The sequence below is a fragment of the Etheostoma spectabile genome, chromosome 3 (genome assembly GCF_008692095.1).
Source record: "Etheostoma spectabile isolate EspeVRDwgs_2016 chromosome 3, UIUC_Espe_1.0, whole genome shotgun sequence".
Taxonomy (NCBI): Eukaryota; Metazoa; Chordata; class Actinopteri; order Perciformes; family Percidae; genus Etheostoma; species Etheostoma spectabile.
In genome coordinates, this window is record NC_045735.1 from 17,771,076 (window position 1) to 17,795,686 (window position 24,611).

Consider the following 24,611-nt stretch of genomic DNA (forward strand, 5'->3'; position numbering starts at 1 on the left):
TTTGTAGATTTTAGCTTAATGACAAATGTAATTGTTAAGTTATGTTACTTTAATATTGTGTTACTTAGATTAGGGTACCGCCTACATTTTTTTAGCAGGCTAATTGTATCGTAAAACATTTTTAACCCTCCCATCCTTGGCCACAACTACAAAAATAAGGCCCAAGTTGGATTTTTTTTTTTTTTAAGTATGACTAATAGCCGGTTTACTCAGCCTGTATAAATGTCGACAGCTGAGCTTTAGCTGAACAACATTTTGACGGACAGCAGAACCACGCCGCTGTCAGAATCTTCAGTCTAACAAACAAAATTTAACACGTGGGACAAAAAAAGAGAAACACCTAAAGAAAAAGCCCCATAAACACAGCTGGCAGTTTAAGTGACGCTTAACACAGCGGCATGGAAGCGATAGCATAATAACGGGAAACAGAAGCGTCAAACGACTGTGGCGGTTGAAAGGAGCGCGGACTCATTGTCACTGTCTGCTGGTGGTGGTATGTTGCAGCTCTAACAGATGATATATCATGTGAACTATCATGCAGCTGGCCAGAGTGATGATGATTTAAAAGGCTCGGTGAGAGGAGACAGCTTGTCTGAGAGCCTTGTTTCCCTGTGACCGTGATGTGATGCATCCCAGAGTCACCTTCAGATGCAGCTCCTCTTGAAGGCTTGATGGGTCTCATAAATACCAATCGTAATTATGATCCACCAGCAAACAAATCTCCATTTGTCAGGCCATTCTGACAAGAATAAGGGTAAACCAAGTAGGCCTTTTGCATATATTGTCTGACTGATGTGTCATCGTGACTGTTTAATACTCCATAATTATGCCATTGTGGTGATGGCTGATGGCTGAGCCGGCCCAGGTCGGAAATGTGCGGCCGCGGCGTGAAGAGTGAGATGTTTTGCCGCAAATTGCACCAGCGTTGATGACCCAAGAGGTGATGAATATTCGGAGGTGACCTACTCAACACAAAGAGCGATGGCAGGAGACAAACACAAACAAGCAGACGGTTTGTCCGCTTGTGTGTCAGGGGAATTATCGAACATAATTTTGCATTGTCACTGGACAAAACGTGTCTACCGTCACGCTAATAGTCTGTTTACTGTGACTCTATCATTTAAAACTTTAGGTGTTGCATGCGCACGAGGTGACAGCATACTCCTAATAATGTCACTTACACTCACAATATCTTTTGACTGACAGGTGCTTTCCCGAGGGCCCCGCCAACTGTCATTGAACACTTCGTCAGCCATGGGCTCAATGTGTCATCCAAGTAACCATAAAAGTTCCCCCCGCTCTCTTTTCATCTAATCAACAAGTTATCAAGTCAAAGAGACAACAAGTGTCTCTTTCTTCTGCAGGAGTGACGTTTACTGCGGGTATAAAGGACGAAAATACTGCTGTTCATACTTTTTTATTTTTTAAATTGGTGTTTACCAAACCAGCTCTAGACTGAACTTTCTGCAGAATGATAACATAAGAGGGTGTGGTAATATCTTCCATATGCTGCATAAGTTTGCATCTTATTTATCTAATCTTGTCATTTGATTTCTACTTATTGTAATTGTATTGTCGTGTATATATTGACATTGTGTGTATATGTCATTTCTGTCCACTCCTTTAAAACCAAAAACTATTTCATATCTGCCCATCTTGATAGAGGGTAGATGCTAGATAGTTTTTATTGAACGTAGTTTCTGGCAGGAGCTTATCTGTATTTCCAGGGTCCTGTGTTCTTCAGCTCAATATCCTCTTAATATGACACATTAAGGCGACCTTTCAAAGGGTTTTATGTTCTCGGCATTGGGTTTTTCCCCCTAGGTCAGACAATCAATGAATGCTTCCCTGGGTCAGTTGGGTTGAAATCACCCACCTACAGCTTATAGTCCACTGATGGAATTCTCCTTTGGAACCTATGCTTTCAAATTTGGCAGACAAACAGTTTTCATTACTTCAATTCTGGTTAATGATATCTCGGATAAAGCAGAGCGTCCTAACCAAATAATTTTCATTTCTTGTTGTGCAGCACTGGCGTGGCTGTAGTAATCGTCGTGGGAGCAAATGCGGAAGCAAGGTGAGTAAGGAGGCAGGTTGGGGTGAATGGGTCAAACCAATACAGGACTTTTACTCTGGAGACCGGGGGTCTCGTTCTTTCGGTCATGACGGCATTAAATTCAATTTAACGCACCATTGTGACGAAAAGAGAGCTTGGCCAGAAGGCAAAGGCTCTCGATCCACCGGTCAGTGTTTTTCCTACCCTCATCTACGGTCATGAAGGCTGGGTCATGACCGAAAGAACAAGCTCCAGGGTACAAGAGCCCGAAATGGGTTTCCTCAGGAGGGGGGCTGGCGTCTCCCTTAGAGATAGGGTGAGAAGCTCAGTCATCCGAGAGGAGCTCGGAGTAGAGCCGCTGTTCCTTCACTTCGAAAGGAGCCAGTTGAGGTGGTTCGGGCATCTGGTAAGGATGGGCGCCTCCCTAGGGAGGTGTTCCAGGCACGTCCAGCTGGGAGGAGGCCTCGGCGAAGACCCAGGACTAGGTGGAGGGATTATATCTCCAACCTGGCCTGGGAACGCCTCAGGATCCCCAGTCGGAGCTGGTTGATGTGGCTTGGGAAAGATGGATGGATGAAGATGGATGACCGTGTTTTACGGGCTTGAGTCATTGACACAACAACGTCCTCATTTTAGTAGTGTTACTCATTTTAAGCTGATCCCTGATGTTTTCCTAACCCTATATTATATAGTTATTCTATTATATAAATTATATAGTATTGTTCTTGTCCGGTTCCTGTTTCACTACATTTACTACCTGTTTTAAACCGCATGCTTTAAGTTAAATAGAACAGACACATGGTTTTGGTGACAGGATTTATCTGCCACCGTGCGGTCATATGTGTCGTTTTTGGAGTCTTTGGAAATCAACCTTCAGTATGATGTTGTTAACGAGGACCCTGGGAGGGACGGCTTGGTCCTCTGAAAAGATCTTGTGACATTTTTAAAGTTGGGTTGTTGTACGGATCATGTACAAGTTATGTAGTGAGGTGCTTTAGAAGTGCTGGACGGAGCCAGGCTAGCTGTTTCATCCTGTTTCCAGTCTTTATGCTAAGCTAAGCTAACAGAAATGAACGTGTTATACTCTAATAAACAAATATTTTCTTCCTGTCCTAACTAATAAATACAATTGATATTTGACCAAATGCTGAGCCTGAGATCTGAGGATGTCCTAAAATGAACTCCTAAATTAAATATTATGTTGCTTGATTAGGTTAAGTCCAGTTGGATTTTGGTGTGCAGTTTGTGTCAACTCATAATAAAAACAAGTTGTACTGTGGTAAGAAACAAAATAAAATAAATAACTTGTGGCATACTATTAAAAATTGGTAATTGTTTGCAACATAATTCCATTTTGACATATAACACCACAGAAGTGTGACTGAGATTAAGCGTACAGTTTTGACCTTAACTGAGGCAAAGCAAAATGCTGCTTAATTCATTTTCTTTCACACATTCCAACCTTGAGATTGGTCAAAGGAGAGAGAAAACTACTTCCCAGCCGCCCCGTACACACATGTAGCGTGGAGCCGAGATCTGTGTAAATGAAAGCATCACATAATACATTGGACTGACCTGCAACCTTGACTGAAGCCACTGAAAAGACAGCTATTGGAACACATTTTTGTTCTCTTCAATATTCATCTCGCAACTTGTTTCAATGTGACAAATGAAGAGTGGACAAAGTACAGTTTCCTTTAAGGTAGAACAAGGACATTTAAACCACCTCTGTAATTGAAGACGTCCACATTGATACGTCTTTGTAAATCAAAAGTAATCATTAACTCTTCTTTCTAGATTTGAAAGTAGTTCATTTTAAGCATCTAAAGCATCCTTGAGTAGCACCACCAAAACACCAAATGAAGATGTGACTTGTGGTAAAAAGGAAGAGAAAACCTATACAAGGATCACATTTTTGTGGAAGCACACAGACTTTAAGTCAGAAAGAACTTGAAAAATACATGAACTGAAAATGTCGGTATTTATGAAAGGTGAGGAAATTGGAAACTGTTGAAGGACGTCACCTCTTTGTAATAAGCAATTTCTGCCTTTCACCTAAAGTGTGAAAGGACTTGATTATTAGTGTGGAGATGACTTATCAGCAGCAGAGACGCCCTGTTTACAGCAATAAAAATAAAAAAATAAAAATGTTCTCGGGCCGGATGTGGCAACTTATGAGGGTGCTCATACTAAATTTTAGGACTTTTACTCCCATTTCTTTTACAAAAACCAAAACCAAAACCATCATCACTTCTTCATCGTTCATGCAAATCATTAATCTTAACATCACGATCTATACCCTCTATCATATCTCAACTACCACTTTTATGTTGCTAGAAACAGAGTAGTAGAAATAAGAAAGACAGAGAGAGAAGACTTCCATATATATCAATAGACTTTAAGACTCCCCGGGTTAAAACTTTCAAAAGCTTCTATCGCATCACCACAAGCAAGGCTGCTTTCTGATGATTCAAATAATTCCAGCCCCTCTTTTCAAATGGAACATTTTGATGGATTATGCAGTGCCATCCTTCACCGCACCGAACACATTTGAATAAATGTAGATTTGAGATTTACTGAAAGATGAGGCCAACGTGTCAGAGTGATACACAACGGCATGCAAATGCTCTGTACTTTGAAGCCGTAGCCTTTTAGTAAATGCGGTGTGGAATTTTACATGCAACAGTTATGAATCGTTTTTTTTTTTTCTCCATGTTAATTTCATTTATTCAGGTAGCTGTCACCCCGCGTATCGCGTACTGTCACACCGCGCTGTGGCGTTAACAGTGATTTGTCTGCTCTCTGAGACCTGTCGTAGAAACTGATTTCAGGACAACCTTTTGGATTTGCCATCATGTCATTAGAAATTCAATGAGAAGCGCTTTAAATGGGAAAGGGGCTCAGTTAAATTGGCCTGAACGTACAATATACAAAGGCAGAGAGAATGAAACAGCAATTTGTGCACACTGTGGGAAACAATCAGCGCAAACCTCAGAAGATATGACATTTGGGTACAAGTGACACAAATGAAATCATGTACGACAACCCCATTACACATGTATGCCATTTGACAAGCCCTAAGTCTACTGATATTTGAAGCAGAATAATCCACGTTGTGCAGGTCCAACCTATTTATTCATGCACAGATCACGGTCCTCTCCGGCTTAGGAAATCCGCTTTTGCTTCAATAACGCCTTTGTCACACGCAGACTTCCCCGCCCTCGCTAACTACACTATCTCCCTGCCTGTTCAAGCAAAACTTTATGCTAAGTAAATCATTTACATCTCCCAAGCAGCCTATCTACATTTTCCAATAAAACCCTAAATTGATGGATGTCATCTTAGTGCTCACAGGCAATAACTCCTGCTGCCTTCGAAATAACAATATGTTGAGGTTTTATGAGGTCTAGACATGCCATTCTTTTTAATGACATCCCTAGGCCAGGGCTGTTTACATATATTGATATCTGTTTTTTAGCTGGAGCAGCTCTGTCCTCCTCAGAGCTAAGTTTGACTTATGCTGACACAACACAACTTTCCATTTGATGAGTTTAGACCACCGAGTGCGACTGTAAAAAAAAAAAAGTTGCTCATTTATGTCTCTGAGATACATTTTTCAGGGATTAAAGACATTTTACCATATTTGAAAAAACTAAAAAAGACAAAATTGAACCACTTTATCATGCGGTTAAGTTGGTTTTATTTAAATTCCACTCCTGGTTGTCCCTTTAAAAATCAAGTTGAAATTTATACATCCTTTTAAACTTCAATTGGCATATATACATGGTGAATAAATAGTATTGGGTGAATGCTAATAAACAGAAAATCTAAGTGTAAGTAAATTTAAATGTAATCAAGCAGGCCCAAATGGAATCTGCAGACTTATCTTTTTTGTTTTTACAGTTTTCAGCAGTCATCCAGATGAAAATCTGCGGAATTTAGCAGACTGTTGTTGTTTTTTTGCTTTTAGTGGAGATGTGTTAACATTCTGAGTTTTATTTAAAAGAAAAAAAATTGCGGATTTCATCCAAGCCACAGTGTAAACTGGATTGTGTTTCTTTGGGGGTGTTTCTGCACCATAACACACACTCTGAAACGCCCTGTAGACAAATATTCCCAATCAGTTTTTTACTAGCCAGAACAAGTCTGGTTATTTCACTGGTTTAAAGTGGGCGGGGTTAAGTTGGAAAAAAAGTGAAATCATATATTCCCATGCACCAACAACATGTGATGTAACAACATTAGATTCAAAACCTGATGACCGCAGGCTTGTGGTCCGGGAAACAGGGTGGAATTACTGACAGAAGCTATTATCATACATTATCAGCAAGTGTGTTAGAAGCTAGAAATAATCAGGGCCAATCCCATCAGCCACTCTCTTTTAAAAGCAGAGCTCACGGTGACGTACAGTTGGGTAATGTGTAGAGAGTTTGGAAGAGTTTCTCCCAGGAGGAAACTTGTCTAGGAAGTGAAGGGGTTCAAATATATAGCCAGCAAATGTTGGACTGCCAAATTTTAAATTCAAGCTTGAAAGGCCAGAGGTCACCTTGTTTTCTCTGAGTTGAAAAGTGCATTTGAAAAATATATATCTATATTGTTTAGTTTGACTTTTTTGTCACCGCAACCAACCTGGGAACGAATCAGAGTTTATGGCTGCGTAAACTGACAATTCCAGTAATTACCCTGTTCACAAATCACAAAATAATGATACCGTTTATAAACCGCTGCGTCTCACGGAAGTAAGAGTGCCAAGTTGTGCTTTATGTCCTGCGCCCGCGTAAAAAATAGGGCAATCCAACTTCACATAAGGAAACGCTGGTGACATACATGCAACTGCTGCCCTTCCATCAAATGGACTGACATCTCTCCCAAGAGACGGAGCTTTATTTATGTGAACAACACTGAGGCTTACAAGAAAAATAAAAGCCATGCAACATGAGGGACGGAGCACAGTTCAGTCTCAGTGCATGAAGGTTCAGCAGTGAGCCGCTGTGTCCATACATTTCACCAGTTAAAGCGCCTTAAACGGCAACAATATTGTGCTGTAACATCAAGGCGCATTTTAAAGATGTTAGGTAAAACTCTAATGAGTCCCGGCGCATGTGAAAACCAATAGAAATTGATTTAGAGAGGGCACAGATTTTACAATGACCAATTAAAGTTATGCAGCATCATGGACTGTCAAACCTAAAAAGGACCTGATTGCAGAAAAGAGTATGGAGTATTAAAAAAATGTCCTTTCCTTCAGCTTGTGTGCACACTAAAGGAAGAATCCAAATGCAGTTTATGGCCACAGTAGTGGAACTACATGGAATTTGCCTTGGTGATGGGGTGCATACTTACATACAAGCAAACATATTAAGCATCAATATGAATTAACACCAAATCAGAGACAAATGTATCCATTGTGTTGTCCTCCTGGGTCCAAAACAGACATAAATTGGACATTTGTATCCCTTTTTGTCCCACACTACCTTACTAGTTTTGCACTACTTTTTGGAATCCATGGTCATTAACCCTCATTTATATAGAATTATACCTAATATTTGAGTAAAAAAAGCAGAAATTATGAATTATTTTGACTAATAAGTTAAGATCAGAGGAATGAAAGTGATCAATTGAATTTGCAAAGAGCGTTGTATGGAATCCAATCCCTATTTTTTTGGTAATTTTGTTAAAAAGAAAACCATATTTCAGATATAGACATTTTTTAAAGGGGTCAAATTTGACCCGAGGACAAGAGGAGGGATATGCAAAATAGTTATATAAAAAATATCTGCTTGTACGCTGCATTGTTGTTCAAATAGAAACCAAACCTGCAACAGGTGATACTTCGTTATTCAGTCGGTGAACAGGACTGTTGTGTGCACACATCTTATTTGTTGTATTTGAGATTGTCATGAAAATGATGCTGCAGCTTATGTGAATTCATTGCTAAAAAGTGTATATATACTGTATATATAGAACAACATGTTAGCCAAAATGGCATATACAGTACTGCCACTTCAAAGTGGCTGGGAGTTCAGAAATTATGGATTTTTGGGGGGGGATAAATATACTTGGTGTTCAGCTGTAACTTAACAATAAAATGTTGAACATGGCTGTGGAATTGGAAGCATTTATGTCTTTGTCTGATTGGGTCAGTGACGCTGTGAACATCTTCTGAAAGTTAAAAGCAAACTAATGTGTCAAAATTTTAAAGTTGTCTAGAGTTGAACGGGTGTGGCCGCTCCCAGAAAAAAAGCCAGTTAAACTTCAGAGCAGATTCACAAAGCAGCAGCAAAAATAGTACACTTTTGAGTATATTTATATATGCAAATATAACGGCTCTACTATTTTTCTTTCGAGATGCTGGCGGAACAAAGAACGAAAGACAGATGAAAGAATTAGCTTTGAGTGAAAATCTGACATGTGGAATCGGCTTATGCTGACAAATGAATAGCATTAATGAAGGTCTGCTACAGAGATTCATCTATCAGGAGTGCTTTTACCAGTTCCACTAGTTTGTACAACATAAGTTGTACAAGACTTGTCATAAGAACGTTATAAAGTGTTGCCAAGTAGAAGATCCAAAAGAAAACAAATATAATGATAAAGAAAAACCTGCCCTGTTGACTCCATTACAGCCCACAGCTCATTAAGGGAGACTCAACCAACTTTAAGACCCGTATGAGACCCCATTGGGAAAACAGCAAAGAAAAGTCTAAATACAAAGTTATAAGTTAAATTGGTTTTGTGTTAAGAGAAGAGACAAAGTTAATGCAATTGAATCTCTTCAAATGTTTTGGGTCTTTTTAAAAGCAAAATCAGTGATCACACACATATCTTTAACACGTAAGTATTTAACGGTGCCCTGCCACACGGAGTTCATTAAGTTGTGGTAAAGTTCTACCATGGACTCTCTGAAAATGCCTCGGTTCCCTTGTTTCAAGCCATTCTACCTGTTGGGTTTTTAACCCTGTGAATGCTGGATGGCGAGTATTAGCCGCTTCAGGGCTCCTATCAGAGAGCACGAGTCACCAGATGGAGTTCAACTTTTTACTTTGTAGAACATTACAGGCAGTCCCAAGCTGTACATTGTTGCGTGTATGAATGAATGAATGAATGAAGTTTCTGAAATAAATCCAAAAAAAGGTACATTCACGTCACAGCTGATTTGCCTATTATTATCGAATAGAATAGTGTATTATTAATCTAATCAAATTAAAATACTGAAAGAAAATCGCAATGTGCATATAAAATGAATATCCTCTCCAGCACAACACTGAAAACGAGTCACACAGCTAGCTAGCAACATCTACGGTATGCAGTGGAAAATTAGCAATCATAACCAGTGATGACGTTTTTAAACAAGTGATCACTGAGTTAAGAAGAAGGAAAAAATTAGACAAAAATCAGCTCCTACCTTGGAATATTATTAATTTGTAATGTTTTGTACTTTTTGCACTGTATGGTCTGTTCTTTGCACTATTAGCACATGCACTTTAACGCATGCACTTTAACCGCTCTCTGCACTTTATAATGTAAACTGTCATGTTTTTGTAATTCGTAGTTTGTTGTCTTTATCTTTTTTGCTCTCTAATGTATGTCATAACATGTAATTTGTAAAAAAAACTTCAATAAAGCTTTTTGTAAAAAAAAAAAGAAAATTAGCAAGCTAGCAAAACACAGATAAGCTAACTGCTTCCCATCTCAGGGTAAACGGTTAACATTAGCATAACATTTAAGACAGAAACAACTTGGAGATAGCTTAATCTGCTGTTACAATAGCTAGCTATGAGTACCAACTTACATCGTCTTTAACTTCTGTACAGGCGACTGGCGTAATAAAATAACACAAAGCGTCGCGGCGATTCTGACGTAATTTACGTAATTAACGTAAGTAATGAACATAGCCGTAACTAATGTAACTGTAACTACACCGTCTCTGTAGCATGGGGCATTCACAACACTACCGTTGCATAGAAAGTCTGCAGGAAGAGCTCAATTTATGCCAGTTCTCATTAATATTCGAGCTAAGCTGCTTGACTGTGATTGGCTAACAGCCAGCCAATGACAGCCTGTCTATCAGTATCCTTTACCCAGCGCAACTGGGCGAGCTCATGAATATTAATGAGCTCAGGCACCATGACGTCACACTGACCAGCTGTTGTGATTTCTCTTATTTCTTTTCGGTGACTAAAGCTGACAGAGGAGGTAGCGGTTTGTTTTCACATTCACCACATAACAAAAACACATATGGACCTGACATATTTCAAAAAATGCAAGGCAGGACACCTTTAACTATAAATTACGACTATCTTCTGAAATGGGAATTGCAGATTCTCAATCTATAACTCAAACTCTTCTAATCAGAGATATGAATAGATACTGTACATTAAACATTGTATGATATGGAAAATATGGAATTAAATGATTTAAAGTGAATGTTACAATGGTACCAAAGACACAAGACAGGGTAACACTTTACTTGAAGGTATCTACATAAGAGTGAAACACACTGTCATAAACACATGACACTAATATACTGTATCATAACATTCCTTTAACTATGTAAATAACATACATATCCGCACTCCTTATATTTCTTTTTTTATATTATTACTTGATATTTCTACTATTTGTGCAACTGCAACACAGAATTTCCCTTTGGGCATCAATAAAGTATTTCTGATTCTGATTCTGATTCTGAAAAGAAATATTTCATAAACCTTTATGACATCTTTAAAATCTACGGGTACAAATAGATATTTTACAGAATTACAGAATTACTGGCTGTGTTTTGAATCCCGACGTGCTAATTTTATTCAGGTGTTGGAAAAGCAGATTTTAAAAAGTCAAGCTAAAGAAAAAACTTTTCGAGGGTGCTGTTGATGGATACTTTTCTCCCACGATGTAATTCTAAACGTGTAATTAAACTAACTGTTCGAGAAACAGCTGCAAAAACAATACAAAAATATGACATCTGACAGCTCAAGTTGTATCATTTCTTGTTAAAAATATAAGAGAACTATCTATAATATGCAGGTAATCATCCCAGCCATACATAAGTCAGCTCTGATAGCTTCATAATGATAGCAGGTGTGTGTCTGTGTGCTGCAGAGGTGCCTTTTAGCAATAAAAATGAAAGAGTTACAGCAAATCAAAATGTTCAGTTATGCTAAGTGCACAGATATGGATTGGAATTTGAAAAAAATAAAAGTTGCTGTGCAGTGAGCTGAACATCTGAACTGCGGGCCAGTTGATCGTTTGGCAGCTTAACTTTACTTGTTAGCAACAGACAGACTGCCATTTGGGAGCCAATGGATCAAGCCCATATTTCCTTTCAAATACATTTACCTGTCATCTCAGATGTAAACAATGTGACTTTGAGTTTCCCTCTTCCATTAGCTCTATTGCCTCCCATGTCTCTCCGCAGTGCAATGACTCAAGTATGAGAAGTAATCAATAGGCTTCTGGTTTGGGTGAATGAGCCTTAGTGCTTGGTGTGCACAGTCTTGATCAGCTTGACAATGACAGATTATATTGCTGTATTCTGAGAGTAATTAAGATGGGTCTATCGTCACGCTGATAACTCAGGAACATGATGCCCGCGAGGCATGCAGCACCAGCCTGTCAGACAACGGCGCTCTTCTGTGGAAACAGCATCAACGTTTTCTTATGACTCACCTTGAGAGGAGAAAAAAAATCCTGCATCGGCTGTCAATTTTGTAAAGGTTCTCTTTTCCTGTATACCCTAGCCTTACTCAGGATTACTACCATCACGAGATTGGAAAAAAAACAAATATATATATACATACACAGACACACACACACACACACACACACACACACACACATGGGTACAAGAACCCTCTAATAAATACCAATGCACATCTGAGGAACATTTTTAACAGAATTACAAAAATTTTTGAACATTTTGGGGAAATACATTTGCTTTCTTGCCTGTAGTTAGATTTAAGGATTGACTGATGGCCACTCTGATGTCTGAACAATAAATATGAAGCTATAACCAGTAGAAGGTTATCTTTGCTTAGCACAAAGACTAGAAACAGCCTAGCTCAGTCCAAAAGTGACAAAATCTGCGAACCAGCACCTCTGTACCCCACAAATTAGCCCATATTGGTATGTTTGAGTGAGGTTGAGTGTAAGAATGACAATTTAGCCATTTTAAAGGGGGGAAGGGTTATGCACCAGACTATTTCTTGGTTGGGACCAGTGATTTTCTGGAGTCTCAGCTGGTTGCTTGCCAACTGGTCCAAGCCATCTTGATTTTAGTCTGGATTAAACAAACGAGACATACCGTGTTAATTATTGAGCTTTAGAGGCACCGGCAGGAGGATTTTGTTAGCCTTTGGACTAGCTAGCGGTTTCATCCCGCGTCATCCTGTTTCCAGTCTTTACGCTAAGCTAAACTAACAAGAAAGTTGCCGAGCATGAGATGAGAAGTAGAGCTGAAATGATTAGTTGAGTCTCCGGTTAGTCAAAGAACAACCACTATCTGGTCACGGCTTCTCAAATGTAGCATTTCCTACTTTTTTCAGTTCAATATCTTTGCGTTTTGGACTGTTGGTTGTAAGGTAATGTGTTTCAGGCCTGAATACATCATATGGAAGTTTCTGTTCCTCCTTAAGTGTATTTAATGTTGTTTCTTTAAGACGTGTTTGTTATTTCCAGCCGGTAGCTCGAGTGTATTGTTCAAATAAGATTAGAGGAACATTAGGGTGCAACGGAGGCACTGCTGAAAAGAAACATACAGTAGAAAGTTGGAAGGACTGGGCTAGTCTAATGTTCCAAAGTCTAGGTACATCCTGCTGTGTAAGGGGAGAATATTTCATTCAGTCTGCATAAATGCATTAGCAAACAACACTCCAAAAGAAAGGGAGCGAAAGTAGGGTATACTTGTCCCAATATGTCAGTGTATATAAGCAATAATTAGGTTTTTTACATTTTTTTCTCGTATCTCAGAGTAAAGCATGGCATCAGCAGCATGTTGTTTTTTCTATTAGCAATGCAGGTTTTATTGACTAGTGTTCTGTTGGCTCTCACTTCTACGTTACTGTACTTTACATTTTTTGCATTAGCCTGCTTCCACCTGCATGTCGCTGCTTAAAGAGGACTCTAGGTACACAGTGGTTATTATACCGGGCTCAGACCTCCCCAAACAAGCCCAGAGAGGAGATAGAAAGGAGCTGCTCCCCTCCTGTTGTCTGAGATGGAAAGTGCAGCATCAGAGCTCTGCCAGATAAAAAGATTTCTATAGAAGTGAATGGCCTGCCGTCAAACCACAGTGTAGATAGTAGTAGATTGGACTGGTCCAAAGAGGGCATGGGTCGGCCAACTACCGAACTAAATATCTCTAAAAGTAGTATTAAGTCGACTCACCAGACAAAAAACGTCTCATAGAAGCCACACACTGTGCAGCTGCTGATTAAAGCACCCAAACCTTTTTCATTCCAATTCAAGCAGTGGATTAGCGGGAGCTCAATAACTGAATTTATTGATTAGAGATTCAGCCTTCTCTCTCAGAAAGAGTCCTTTCTCCTCCACATTGATCAGTACTTATTTAGTCCTAATGTTGTGACTTCTGGTCGGAAACTCATCCACTCGAGGTTCTCCTTTTGTTCTCTTTAGCTGTGACCGCTCGAAACATGGGAACATTTCTTCAAAAGAATTATCTATTTATTTGATCCATATTATGCTTAAGAAACAAGGCAACAGTATGTAAAAAGATAACCATCATCAGTAAGGAATATGCTTTTTTAGGCTGTAATTGTGGTTTCCCCTTTAGGTACAAACAGTGTAATTTGATATGCTCTGATGAAATATATCATCTAATATTTGTAAGAGTCAGAGCATTGGTGTCTCAGATATTGCATATGACACATGGATGAGTGAACAAATTATGCAGAGGGCCCCTTTGGGCTGATCAGTGTGGTTTTTGATAATGTGAGATGCATCCCCAACTTCTGACAAAAATCCAACAAGAGAACGAAGAAGAAAGTGTTGCAGGGCCCTCCTTTACCCAATCAGTGGGATTTTTCTTTAAATGCAATAATGAAGCAATGAGTTCCACTTTCTGAAAACGTGATCAGGGAAAATAAAGGCACAGGACTATAGACATAGTGCTTCTTTTAGGTAAATCAGTGTCATTTGGAAAAAGGACAGATCAATGACACAAAAAGAAAAGATGTCCTTTTTTTCCCTATCAAAAGACAGCTAGAAAGACACAGTTATTGTAATTAAGTAGCATTGTTGAGTCTGAGCCTATGTATGCCTATTATAAAACAAGTGAGAGCCAGTTAATCTTGCTTTTTATGAAACCAGCATACCATGCTTTGATATTTACGTTCTCATATAAAAAAAGGAAAGTGCTGTGAATAACTCATGGTGACAAGTCGGCTAAATGTGAAACATGCTGAGGTTTAGCTGGTGTAATATTAACAATGGTAGTAAAGCTTGTTAGCGTGCTAACATCAGCTAATCAGCACTAGAGTGCAGCTGAGGCTGATGGGAATATATGCATGGTAGTAAAGTATTTTGGACCTGATGATGCTACATGAAAATGCTGAAGGATCACTAGAAATGAATGTAACTCATCCTGGAGGGACTATAAACATGTGGACCAAATTTCCCTGCAATCCATCTAGTAGTTGCAGAGACATTTCACGAAAGACTAAAAGTGTCAACCCCATGGTGGCGCTAGAGAATACATTAATAAGTCATGAGGCTTTATCCTTTTTGCACAAATTCACTTAGAGATAGAGTGAGAAGGATCCGTGGGGAGCTTGGAGCAGAGCCGCTGCTCCTACGCCTCGAAAGGAGACAGTTGAGGTGGTTCAGGCATCTGTTAAGGATGCCTCCTGGACCCCTCCCTAGGGAGGTGTTCCAGGCACATCCAGCTGTAAGGAGGCCTCGTGGAAGACCCAGGACTAGATAGAGGGATTATATCTCAAACCTGGCCTGGGAACGCCTCAGGATCCCCCGGTTGGAGCTGGTTAATGTGGCTCGGGAAAGGAAGTTTGGGGTCCCCTTGCTGGAGCTGCTGCCCCTGCAACCGATACCGGATAAGCGGACAAAGATGGATGGATGAAGATGGCTGGATGCACAAATATGAAGAGGCTCAGTGAAATCCTGATGTGACAAGAGACAACTCAGCATTTAGCCGCAGATGGATTCTCCCTGCAGTCCCTGATCAACTTCATTTCAAATTCACTTGGCGAGCGTGCACGCTGTCGTACAATTTAGGGAAGGTTTAAAGGGATCAAAGTTTGAATCTCGTCCAGCTTTCGTGAAAACACCATTACTGGCATCTGGGGTGCTATATGTGAGAGACAGCTGAATGGTCAGATCACTGTTGCCACTTTTGAGAATCTTCATATAACTGAACTGGATTCCTATTTGTTAAAAGTGTGGTTTGCATTACGGTACGGTGCCGGGTTACAGAGAATATCTGCCCAAAGGAAGTGCTGTGCTTTGACTGCTCCACAGCCTTAATGGTGGCTTGTAATTGCTCCATCACCCATACTAATGTGTACTCTATGCCCCTTTCCAAACAAAAACAGTGCATTTCCTTTTTTTTCCCCATTGTGGACCTGATTGTCACCGTCTGAGCATCGCAGCCAATAGAGTGAGCTCTCTCAGATCCAGGGAACAGAGAGAACAATGTCATATTCATAAGCAGAGACATCAGCTCTCCTCCTCATTACCACAGCACAGTCATGAATGGAAGCTTCTGTCCCCACAATCATGAAAGGACCTGTCATCTGTCTGTTTCTCCTAATTGACTGTTTACTACATTTTAACAGACAGACAGACAGACAGACAGACAGATGTCTCATCGTCCTCAGTTTGTCATTCGGTTTAACACTGTAGTACAGTGTTTTACGTAGAAATGTCCCCAGTTCCTATACTACATTCTAGTTTAAAGACCTTCCATTTTCACTCGTTCTTAATTGCTTTTCATCTTTTGACTTGTCTTTTATTTCCCTATAGTGTTTTTTCATTGCCTCTCCTGACTTCCTTCTTCTTGATGTAACTTTGTTTTCATCATGTCAGTTGTTTTGGATTCAATTTTGTATTGTTGTATGTTATGTACTTTTTATTTATGTAATGTCTACTGAGTCCGATTTCAAACTGTCTGCCTTGGTTGTAAAGCCCTTTGGCTCAACGTATGTTGTTTTAAATGTGCTGAATAAATGAAGATGACCTGAATTGACCAAATGACTCAAAGGGACAACATGTCCTCAGCAGTACTCCTGTGACAAAACAACCTCATGCAGTATTTACCGGCGCAACCCCTGCAATTGCTCTTGACATAGGAACTGGTATTAGATCTGCAAAGCTAAATCGATTAATCAATTAGTTGTCAACTATTAAATTAATCCGTTTGAGTCATTTTCTATGAGGAACAATTACAAATTCTCTGATTCCAGCTTCTTAAATATGGATATTTTCTAGTTTCTTCAAGCCTCTATCACAGTAAAATGAATACGTGACATTTGAGGATGTCATCTTGGGCTTTGGAAAAACTGAACATTTATCACTTTTTTTGACATTTTATAGACCAAACAACTATGAAAATAATCTGTAGGGACTATGGAGTTAGGATGGGTTAAATGCAGAAGATGCATTCCACATGTGTGTAAATGTACTTGGCAAATAAAAGACATCTTATTAATAATACATGTTATTACACATGTGGACAAAAACCTTTGTACAGGGCATCCAAGGTGATGTTTTCAAGAAATATTTGGAATCTTTCAGACACTGAAAAGAATAAATGATAGAACATGGACTTAACCACCACCATTCTTTCTGTGTAGACTGGCTGAGTCGCTCTAACCTCTGACTCGAGAAATAGTGAAATCTGCCTATACAATCGGAGCTGCAAGGACTCTCTGCGCTCACATCCATTTTCAAAAAACCTTCTCAAAAGAGAGCGTGAAGTTCGATCGTTGACACCCTTGCCATGCCCCAGACAAGGTAGTAATGGTTTAAAAGCATTCAATTTACAGACAAAAAAAAATCACACATACACAGCAGATACAGCAAAATACAAAGCAGATACAGCAGAAAAACACAGCCCGGAGGTAAGATGTACCTTCTAAAAGATAACAGCAGAACCCACACGACTTATTTTGTTCCATCTGATTCCAGTGGCTAAATTCCTTCCATGCATTAGCTGCCAATTCTCTGCCGGCCCCTCCCTTTCCAACAGTAAGATTAGCTGCCACCGCATAAAGTAGTACCATGCATTATCTAGCAATTAGAGTGAGGCTTATTAAGGAGAGTTTAATGTATATTTAATGAGCAATAAATTCAATTTCTTTAAATAGAAGAGTTTATTATTGTTACAAATGATGTACTGTGGTGATCATAAATGTACCGGCGATGAAATACTACACAAGCGGGCACATATCAACGGGCCATTAAGTGCAGTATTAAATTTATCCTGAAACATAGTACTGCAAGTGCTATTTCAACCAGATAGTGGAGAGAAGGCCACTTCTGTGTGGGTATGAGAAGGTATTTGTCGTAGGTAGGGCTGGGTAACATATCGATGTTGTATCGATATTCCGCTATGAGACTAGATATCGTCTTAGATTTTGGATATATTGTAATAACTTAATATGGTAAGTGTTGTCTTTACCTAGTTTTACAGGAAAGTGATGTCATTTTCTGAACTTACCAGACTGTTCCAACTGTTCTATTATTTACCTTTACCCACTAAGTCTTTAAATCATATCTGGACAATATTGACAAAAAATCTCATTGTGTAAATAACATTTTGTTAAAGCACATATCAACCATACAATGTTGTCACAATATCGACATTGAGGTATTTGGTCAAGAATATCAAGATTTTCTCTATATTGCCCAGTCCTAGTTGTAGGCATAGAAGATTTACTCAATTACTTTTCAATTAATTAACTTTTTAATTTAATAATACATTTAGTCAGTCGACAGAGAAGTCTCTGGTTTCAGTTTCTCAATTGTGAGGCTTTGTAGTATTTCTTTCTCATGTGATAGTAGTCTGTTGGAGTTTAGACAAAACAAGCAGTTTGAAGGCGTCAGCTCGTCCTAAAGTGCCCATATTCTGCTCCTTTTCAGTTTCATAACTGTATTTAGAGGTTATATCAGAATAGGGTTACATTGTTTAATTTTCAGAAAACACCATATATTTGTAGTACTGCACATTGCTGCAGCTCCTCTTCTCACCCTGTGTGTTGAGCTCTCGGTTTTAGCTACAGAGTGAGACATCTCACTTCTGTTCCATCTTTGTTGGGAGTCACACATGCGCAGTACCTAGGTAAGGACTACTAGCCAGTCAGAAGCAGAGTATGAGGGCCCTGACAGTACCTAGGTAAGGACTACTAGCCAGTCAGAAGCAGAGTATGAGGGTCCTGACGGTACCTAGGTAAGGACTACTAGCCAGTCAGAAGCAGAGTATGAGGCCCTGACAGTACCTAGGTAAGGACTACTAGCCAGTCAGAAGCACAGTATGAGGCGTGTCCTGAGAGTACCTAGGTAAGGACTACTAGCCAGTCAGAAGCAGAGTATGAGGCCCTGACAGTACCTAGGTAAGGACTACTAGCCAGTCAGAAGCACAGTATGAGGGCCCTGACAGTACCTAGGTAAGGACTACTAGCCAGTCAGAAGCACAGTATAAGGGCCCTGACAGTACCTAGGTAAGGACTACTAGCCAGTCAGAAGCAGAGTATGAGGGCCCTGACAGTACCTAGGTAAGGACTACTAGCCAGTCAGAAGCAGAGTATGAGGGCCCTGACAGTACCTAGGTAAGGACTACTAGCCAGTCAGAAGCAGAGTATGAGGGTCCTGACGGTACCTAGGTAAGGACTACTAGCCAGTCAGAAGCAGAGTATGAGGGCCCTGAAAGTACCTAGGTAAGCACTACTACCCAGTCAGAAGCAGAGTATGAGGGCGTGTCCTGACAGTACCTAGGTAAGGACTACTAGCCAGTCAGAAGCATTAGGGTATAAGGGTTTGTCTCTGAAGTAAAGGCTGGACTAAAACAGAGCTGTTTGGAGCAGTTTATGAACAGTGTTTTCTGTTGGAGACGGTAAGTCCCTTTGGACTTTGTAAACCTATAATGTGCACAAAAAAGATAGTTCACACAATAAAGGAAAGGGAAAAAAGATATTTAACACAATAAAGGAAAGGGAAAAAGTCAAAAAGCATAATATGAGCAAGTTTTTTTTATTTAATTTGTTGACATTCTATTGGTCAGATGAATTGAAAAAGTTATCAATCTATAATAAAAAATATTTACGGTCCTAAGTACATTTACCCAAGTGTTGTACTTGAGTACAGTTTTATTCTAATTGCACTTGGATATTTCTTTTTTATGTTACTTTATACTTCTACTTCACCCCATTTGAGTGGCAAATGTTTTGTGTGTATTTGATGTTTCTTTTTACTCCATTAGGTTTATTTGACAGAATAACAGTTTACACACAAAACCAATGATGGCCTAAAAGCCCAAAACAGTTGCATTTGTATGCATTTAATTACCCGACATTATAAAGAAGTTGAATTTAGCCCCAAAAACGAAAATACTGCTGTTAATGCATTAGTAAAAATAATCCAGTAAATTGTTATACTGCATAATAATACAACACTCACAGGGGATTTGTCTGCGTGATGAGTAACTTTTTGTATTTTAAATACATTATTCTCTCTTATAGTTGGACTACATATTCTTAGTGGGTAAATTCTTAAAGTCGGCTATGTAATAAAAGGATTTTCACAAAGTTGTATTTAAATTAAGGATCTAAATACGTCTACTACCACTGGTTTAAGATCACCTTATATGTAGTACTCAACATAGTAATAAATGTGTTTACTGCAGGCCCCAATATGCACCATTGACAGAGAGAAAACATCAGAGATCCACACTTGTATGATGACTGAGGAAAAAATACCCAACACCAGAACACACACACACACACACACACACACACACACACACACACACACACACACACACAGACTGTAAGCAAACACAAATTGAGGGCAGAGCAGCACACTGCTAGCAGATTTCAGCAGTATCTGTTTCAAAGCCGAGCCCCACCATAAGCAGCAAGAGACGGACATCTTCAATTACTCACCCTGTCACGTGCCAACTGGCAACCGAGAGCACTGTAACAACTGTAGGATTGCTTTTGTTTCTCTGAGATGCCGTCTTTCAGCGGCGCCGTGAGGCTTCATGACAGCTCGTATTGATCCACTTCACCATCGCTCAGCCTCGACGGATGACTTTAAGCTGGCAATAAGTGGGATTATGCAACCTTCTGAAATCTGACCAGCTGAAATGCTACAATAGGCCGAGCCCCAGGAGACACAGGGAGAGAAAAACTGCTAAACAGTTTTCTTTGTTAGAATGCAAAGTGTCAGCACTTCATAACTGCAGCTTATGTAGCGCTATCAGCCCCTCTGTACATTGAACTTTCTCACATGATGCCTAGGGTCATCTGTCTTTCTATAATTAACACACCTTCCTTGGTATCTTTAGAACAACACCTATTGAGACCAGCAGCATCCGGGTCGTGGACTGTTCTCCTCTATGCAGAGACAAAGAGTCAAATCCACTGATTCTGGATTATTTACCAGGAAAAGGTGGAAGCTGTCAAAAGGCATACTGTCAGCACTTCACAAAGCAAGCACTCAGGCCGTTGTTTTGTTTTTTTTTTGCTCCCAGCAGCTGGCACAAAGACAATCAAATAAATGGAACCCCGGAGGTCAGATCAAACCTTCTCTGGTTCGGGGATTTCACCTGAAACAGAAGACAGCATCAGTTTCCTGCTGCTGGGACCAAACCCTCGCTGAGCTCCAGGCGCATTCGGGATGCATTATTTTATTTGACTGAGAGGTTAATTAACTTAATGTGACAAAGAGACGTTACACAATGCTGTAAATGTCATTCAACTGCTATTCAACACAGACCATAATAAATCCAACAACTGTGAATAGAAAGCTTGTAAAAAAAAAAAAAAAAGTTGTTTTTTTTAAATCGCACTGAGAAAAAAAACCTCTTTGACTAGTAAACTCAATAATGAGACCAGCATGATTTGGTAGCAGGTTGCAAACACACACACACACACACCACACCACACACACACACACACACACACACACACACACACACACACACCACACACACACACACATATACACACACATATAAACAGGCTTTGATGAGTTTCTGCAGACCGGTTGATGGCTTATGTAGATGCCACCATACAGCGGTTGAGCCACAATAATGAAATCAATATGAGAACCATAAATGATATTAATAAGAAGTCGCTCAAGTAGACTTCAAGCGTAAACCTGCCATCGCAACTGTTGCTTGCCATTTCAGCAGCCCGGGAATTGACAACCCAACCCCACGTCCACCCTACCACTTGGGAGGGATTTAAAGCGGCTGTAAGCTGACATTTTTAACCATTTAACATGCGTCAGTATTGTTAACAAACACTGACGCATGCAACTCTGATGCAACCGTGGTAGCATAACGGAGGGGGGGGATGCTCGGGCTATGGGACTGCAATGGTCGTGCACATTTAGGCGCCTGGTCCATGCAGTTGCAAGCTGTGTAAAACAACCAAATACAAAGCCTTAACAGCGACTTGGCAGATTTACATCCCCAGCCTCTGTGACCGGAGAGGAGAACTGAAAGACTGCGGACGGGAACACACACACACACACACACACACACACACACACAAACACACGGGAACACACACTGGCATCAGAGGCTGCAGTTGTGCGGGGAGAGGACACTGTGCGAGACCAGAGCTGCAATGCGTGTTTTTCCTCCGAAGCGCACCTGAAGCGCAGAGATTTGTAGACAGTGGGATGAGTTGCGACTATGAAGGTTTTATGCGGAAGGACTAAAAAGGATACAAGTGCGTTTGAGCCGTGTTCTCTCTCTTCTTCAATCAGTCTCATTTCATAATAAAAGAGCCACGTTTCCCTGTGCAATGCCTGCAACTTGCTCCATAGATCTAAATCCTGCACGACCATTTCACTCGCCTATCTACTTTCTCCGCCTGTGTAATTGTGTAGCACTATCACTACTTTTTTTTCCACAGCACTCATCTGTATCGTATTGCAGTAGGCTATAACTCATGACAGCACCCTTTCAACCAGCGCGCAAATCACGAGATAAGTAGCCCAACAGTCACGAGAAGCAGCGTGGATATTTGGGAGTCGACGGCGGTTACCACAGCGATAGAAAGTGATGTTGAGATTTTAAGGGCAAGCTTGTGCGCATCCAGCGCGCAAACGCACCACAACTTCTACCCGGAGCTACTCCTCTGGCTTCAGCTGTGTGAAGCCGGTAATTCTGCATGGCGGAGGACACAGGCGCGCGCACACACAACATACCAAAAACTTACCTTTCAGAAGAAACGCCGCTAAAATCACGAAAGCCGAGAGAGAAATAGCGAGAGATCCGCTCCCCGTGATCGCCATGTTGGACACCTGCTTGAGACTGGCGGCGCTAAATCACCTAGAGACGGCCATGGGATGAAAATGTAGACACATGAGAGGCGGAGGGAGGGCTTAAGCAGGGAGCCTGATATCATATTGGGCTGCATTATGTTGCACTGACATCTAGGCCTATAAAATAATACAGGAATATTACAGTGATATCTTCCAAAATGTCCCAAACTGTGATACTGTCCGTATAGATTGTCACTGAACCCTGTAACCACACTGTAATTCCCAATAGGAATAATGAAGGTGTATTACAGTGATAGGCTACCATGTGAAGTGTAAAATACAAGGGAGCGCAGTGAGGTAACCATAAACCCACCACCGAGAACCACAGACACTTTATGGGAATATTATAGTCATTTTCTTTTATGGTTATAGTCTGTTAGTTCATGTGGGTGAGACCAACCTATACTCATCTGGCTGCACTTTGGTTTTTATAGCTGAGGCACCAATGAGATAAAACATAATTCAGTTTATGTTTATGATACAGCAGTGAGGCCCATAGCCGTGCAAGCTTCTGTTTGTGAAGGTGTGTGTGTGTGTGTGTGTGTGTGTGTGTGTGTGTGTGTGTGTGTGTGTGTGTGTGTGTGCGCGCGCGTGTGTGTGTGTGTGTGTGTGTGTGTGGAAAAAGGCATTTTACAGTTTGCTGCGTTTTAATCAACATAATTGAAATCAAACTGTAACATGTTAGAAATTACTTAACCAAGGCTTATATAACAAAAATGGGCATTTTACACATGACATATTCATATTGGTGCTTGACTGTGAACAAACCTGCTTAATTAAAGGAATAGTCAGTAAACTTTCAGTGACACTCTGGTTCTCTGTGCATTTTGTTCCATGTCAAAGAGCGCCCCCCTTTCTTTGAGTGGTGTATTACATCTCATACTCGAAGCTGATACTTGCTGAAGAGGTGGCACACGGTCCTCAGAATTGGGGAACAAAATCACAATAGAATTTCTCATTTTAAAATCATACTGCTTGAATGGGAATTACATACTGTAATTATTAATAGTGTGATCAATTCAACTATCTCCTCCACCCTGTGTGTGTGTGTGTGTTCTTTATTATATTGTGTAATGTTTCAACCCTCCCCGACCTGTTCTCATCTGAAACAGTACATTTGGAATATCTTATGGGAATCACAGAGCTACAGAGGACTGTGCATGACAACGTTGAATCTCATTTCCCTTTTTCATTGTGTCAAAACAGCACAAAGGCTGCTAATTGCACAATCTATTCTCTGAGACTGCGTGTCAGTCCTCATTCCATGGATGAGTAGATAGCATTTAGAGCCTCACTCTAATGCTGCAGCCGTCCCTATCGCTACAGATTGAATTCCACACATCAAATTTATTTCAGATGTTATTATCTGTGGCAGCTTGCCAGTTCTGCCTGCCACTCACACAATGTCTCCACAAGGTGTTTTGCTCTCCCCAGCTCCGGCCATGCTGCTTTCTTTTCTGACAGTCAGAATAGCATTGATGAGCATCAGTCTGCACCTGGTGGAGGTGTGCTCAATAAGATACATTTCCCCAATGTTGTATTTTTGTGGGATTTGTGGTAATTTGATTTACAGTACGCCTGATGGTTCATCTCAGTTCTTGTGCATTCACGATTCCCCACAATGCACCCAACTTTTGTTTTGGCTCTCCAATGATTCACCCCACTTCTGCACAGCATTTCCTTTGCCCATGAGAATAGATGGGGTTCCTGGGTCTCTCTGAGAAGAGAAGCCCAGCAATTCTGTCTCCCTGAGCAGGATGAATAATGGATGGGGAATGGATCAGATGACTGAACTGCTTCATTTGGATCCTCTGTAGTAATGGCCAGGCATAGATTCTCTGTCCATCTGTGTATTGTAGTGTGTGCTTGCATGTGATGTTTTATCGTATCGTGCGAGAAATGGTCATGCAACTTGCAAACCGTTAAGTAGTTTATTTTAAGGATTTTGCATATGAGCTATAGTCGCACACTGAAAACCGCTGGTGCCATTTAATAGGGCGGCCATCAGCATTTTCTATTTAAATTAGTG

General features: G+C 40.4%; 1 protein-coding gene across 1 annotated transcript in view; it reads right to left on the reverse strand.

The window, feature by feature from the left end:
* cadm1b (cell adhesion molecule 1b) overlaps window positions 1-22,654 on the reverse strand; it is a 184,193-nt gene extending 161,539 nt beyond the window's left edge. The window contains exon 1 of the mRNA XM_032509691.1: window positions 22,477-22,654. Coding sequence (XP_032365582.1) covers window positions 22,477-22,552 — 76 coding nt within the window. The 5' untranslated portion in view covers window positions 22,553-22,654. The remainder of the gene's footprint in view (window positions 1-22,476) is intronic.
* Between the last annotated feature and the right edge of the window lie 1,957 nt (window positions 22,655-24,611).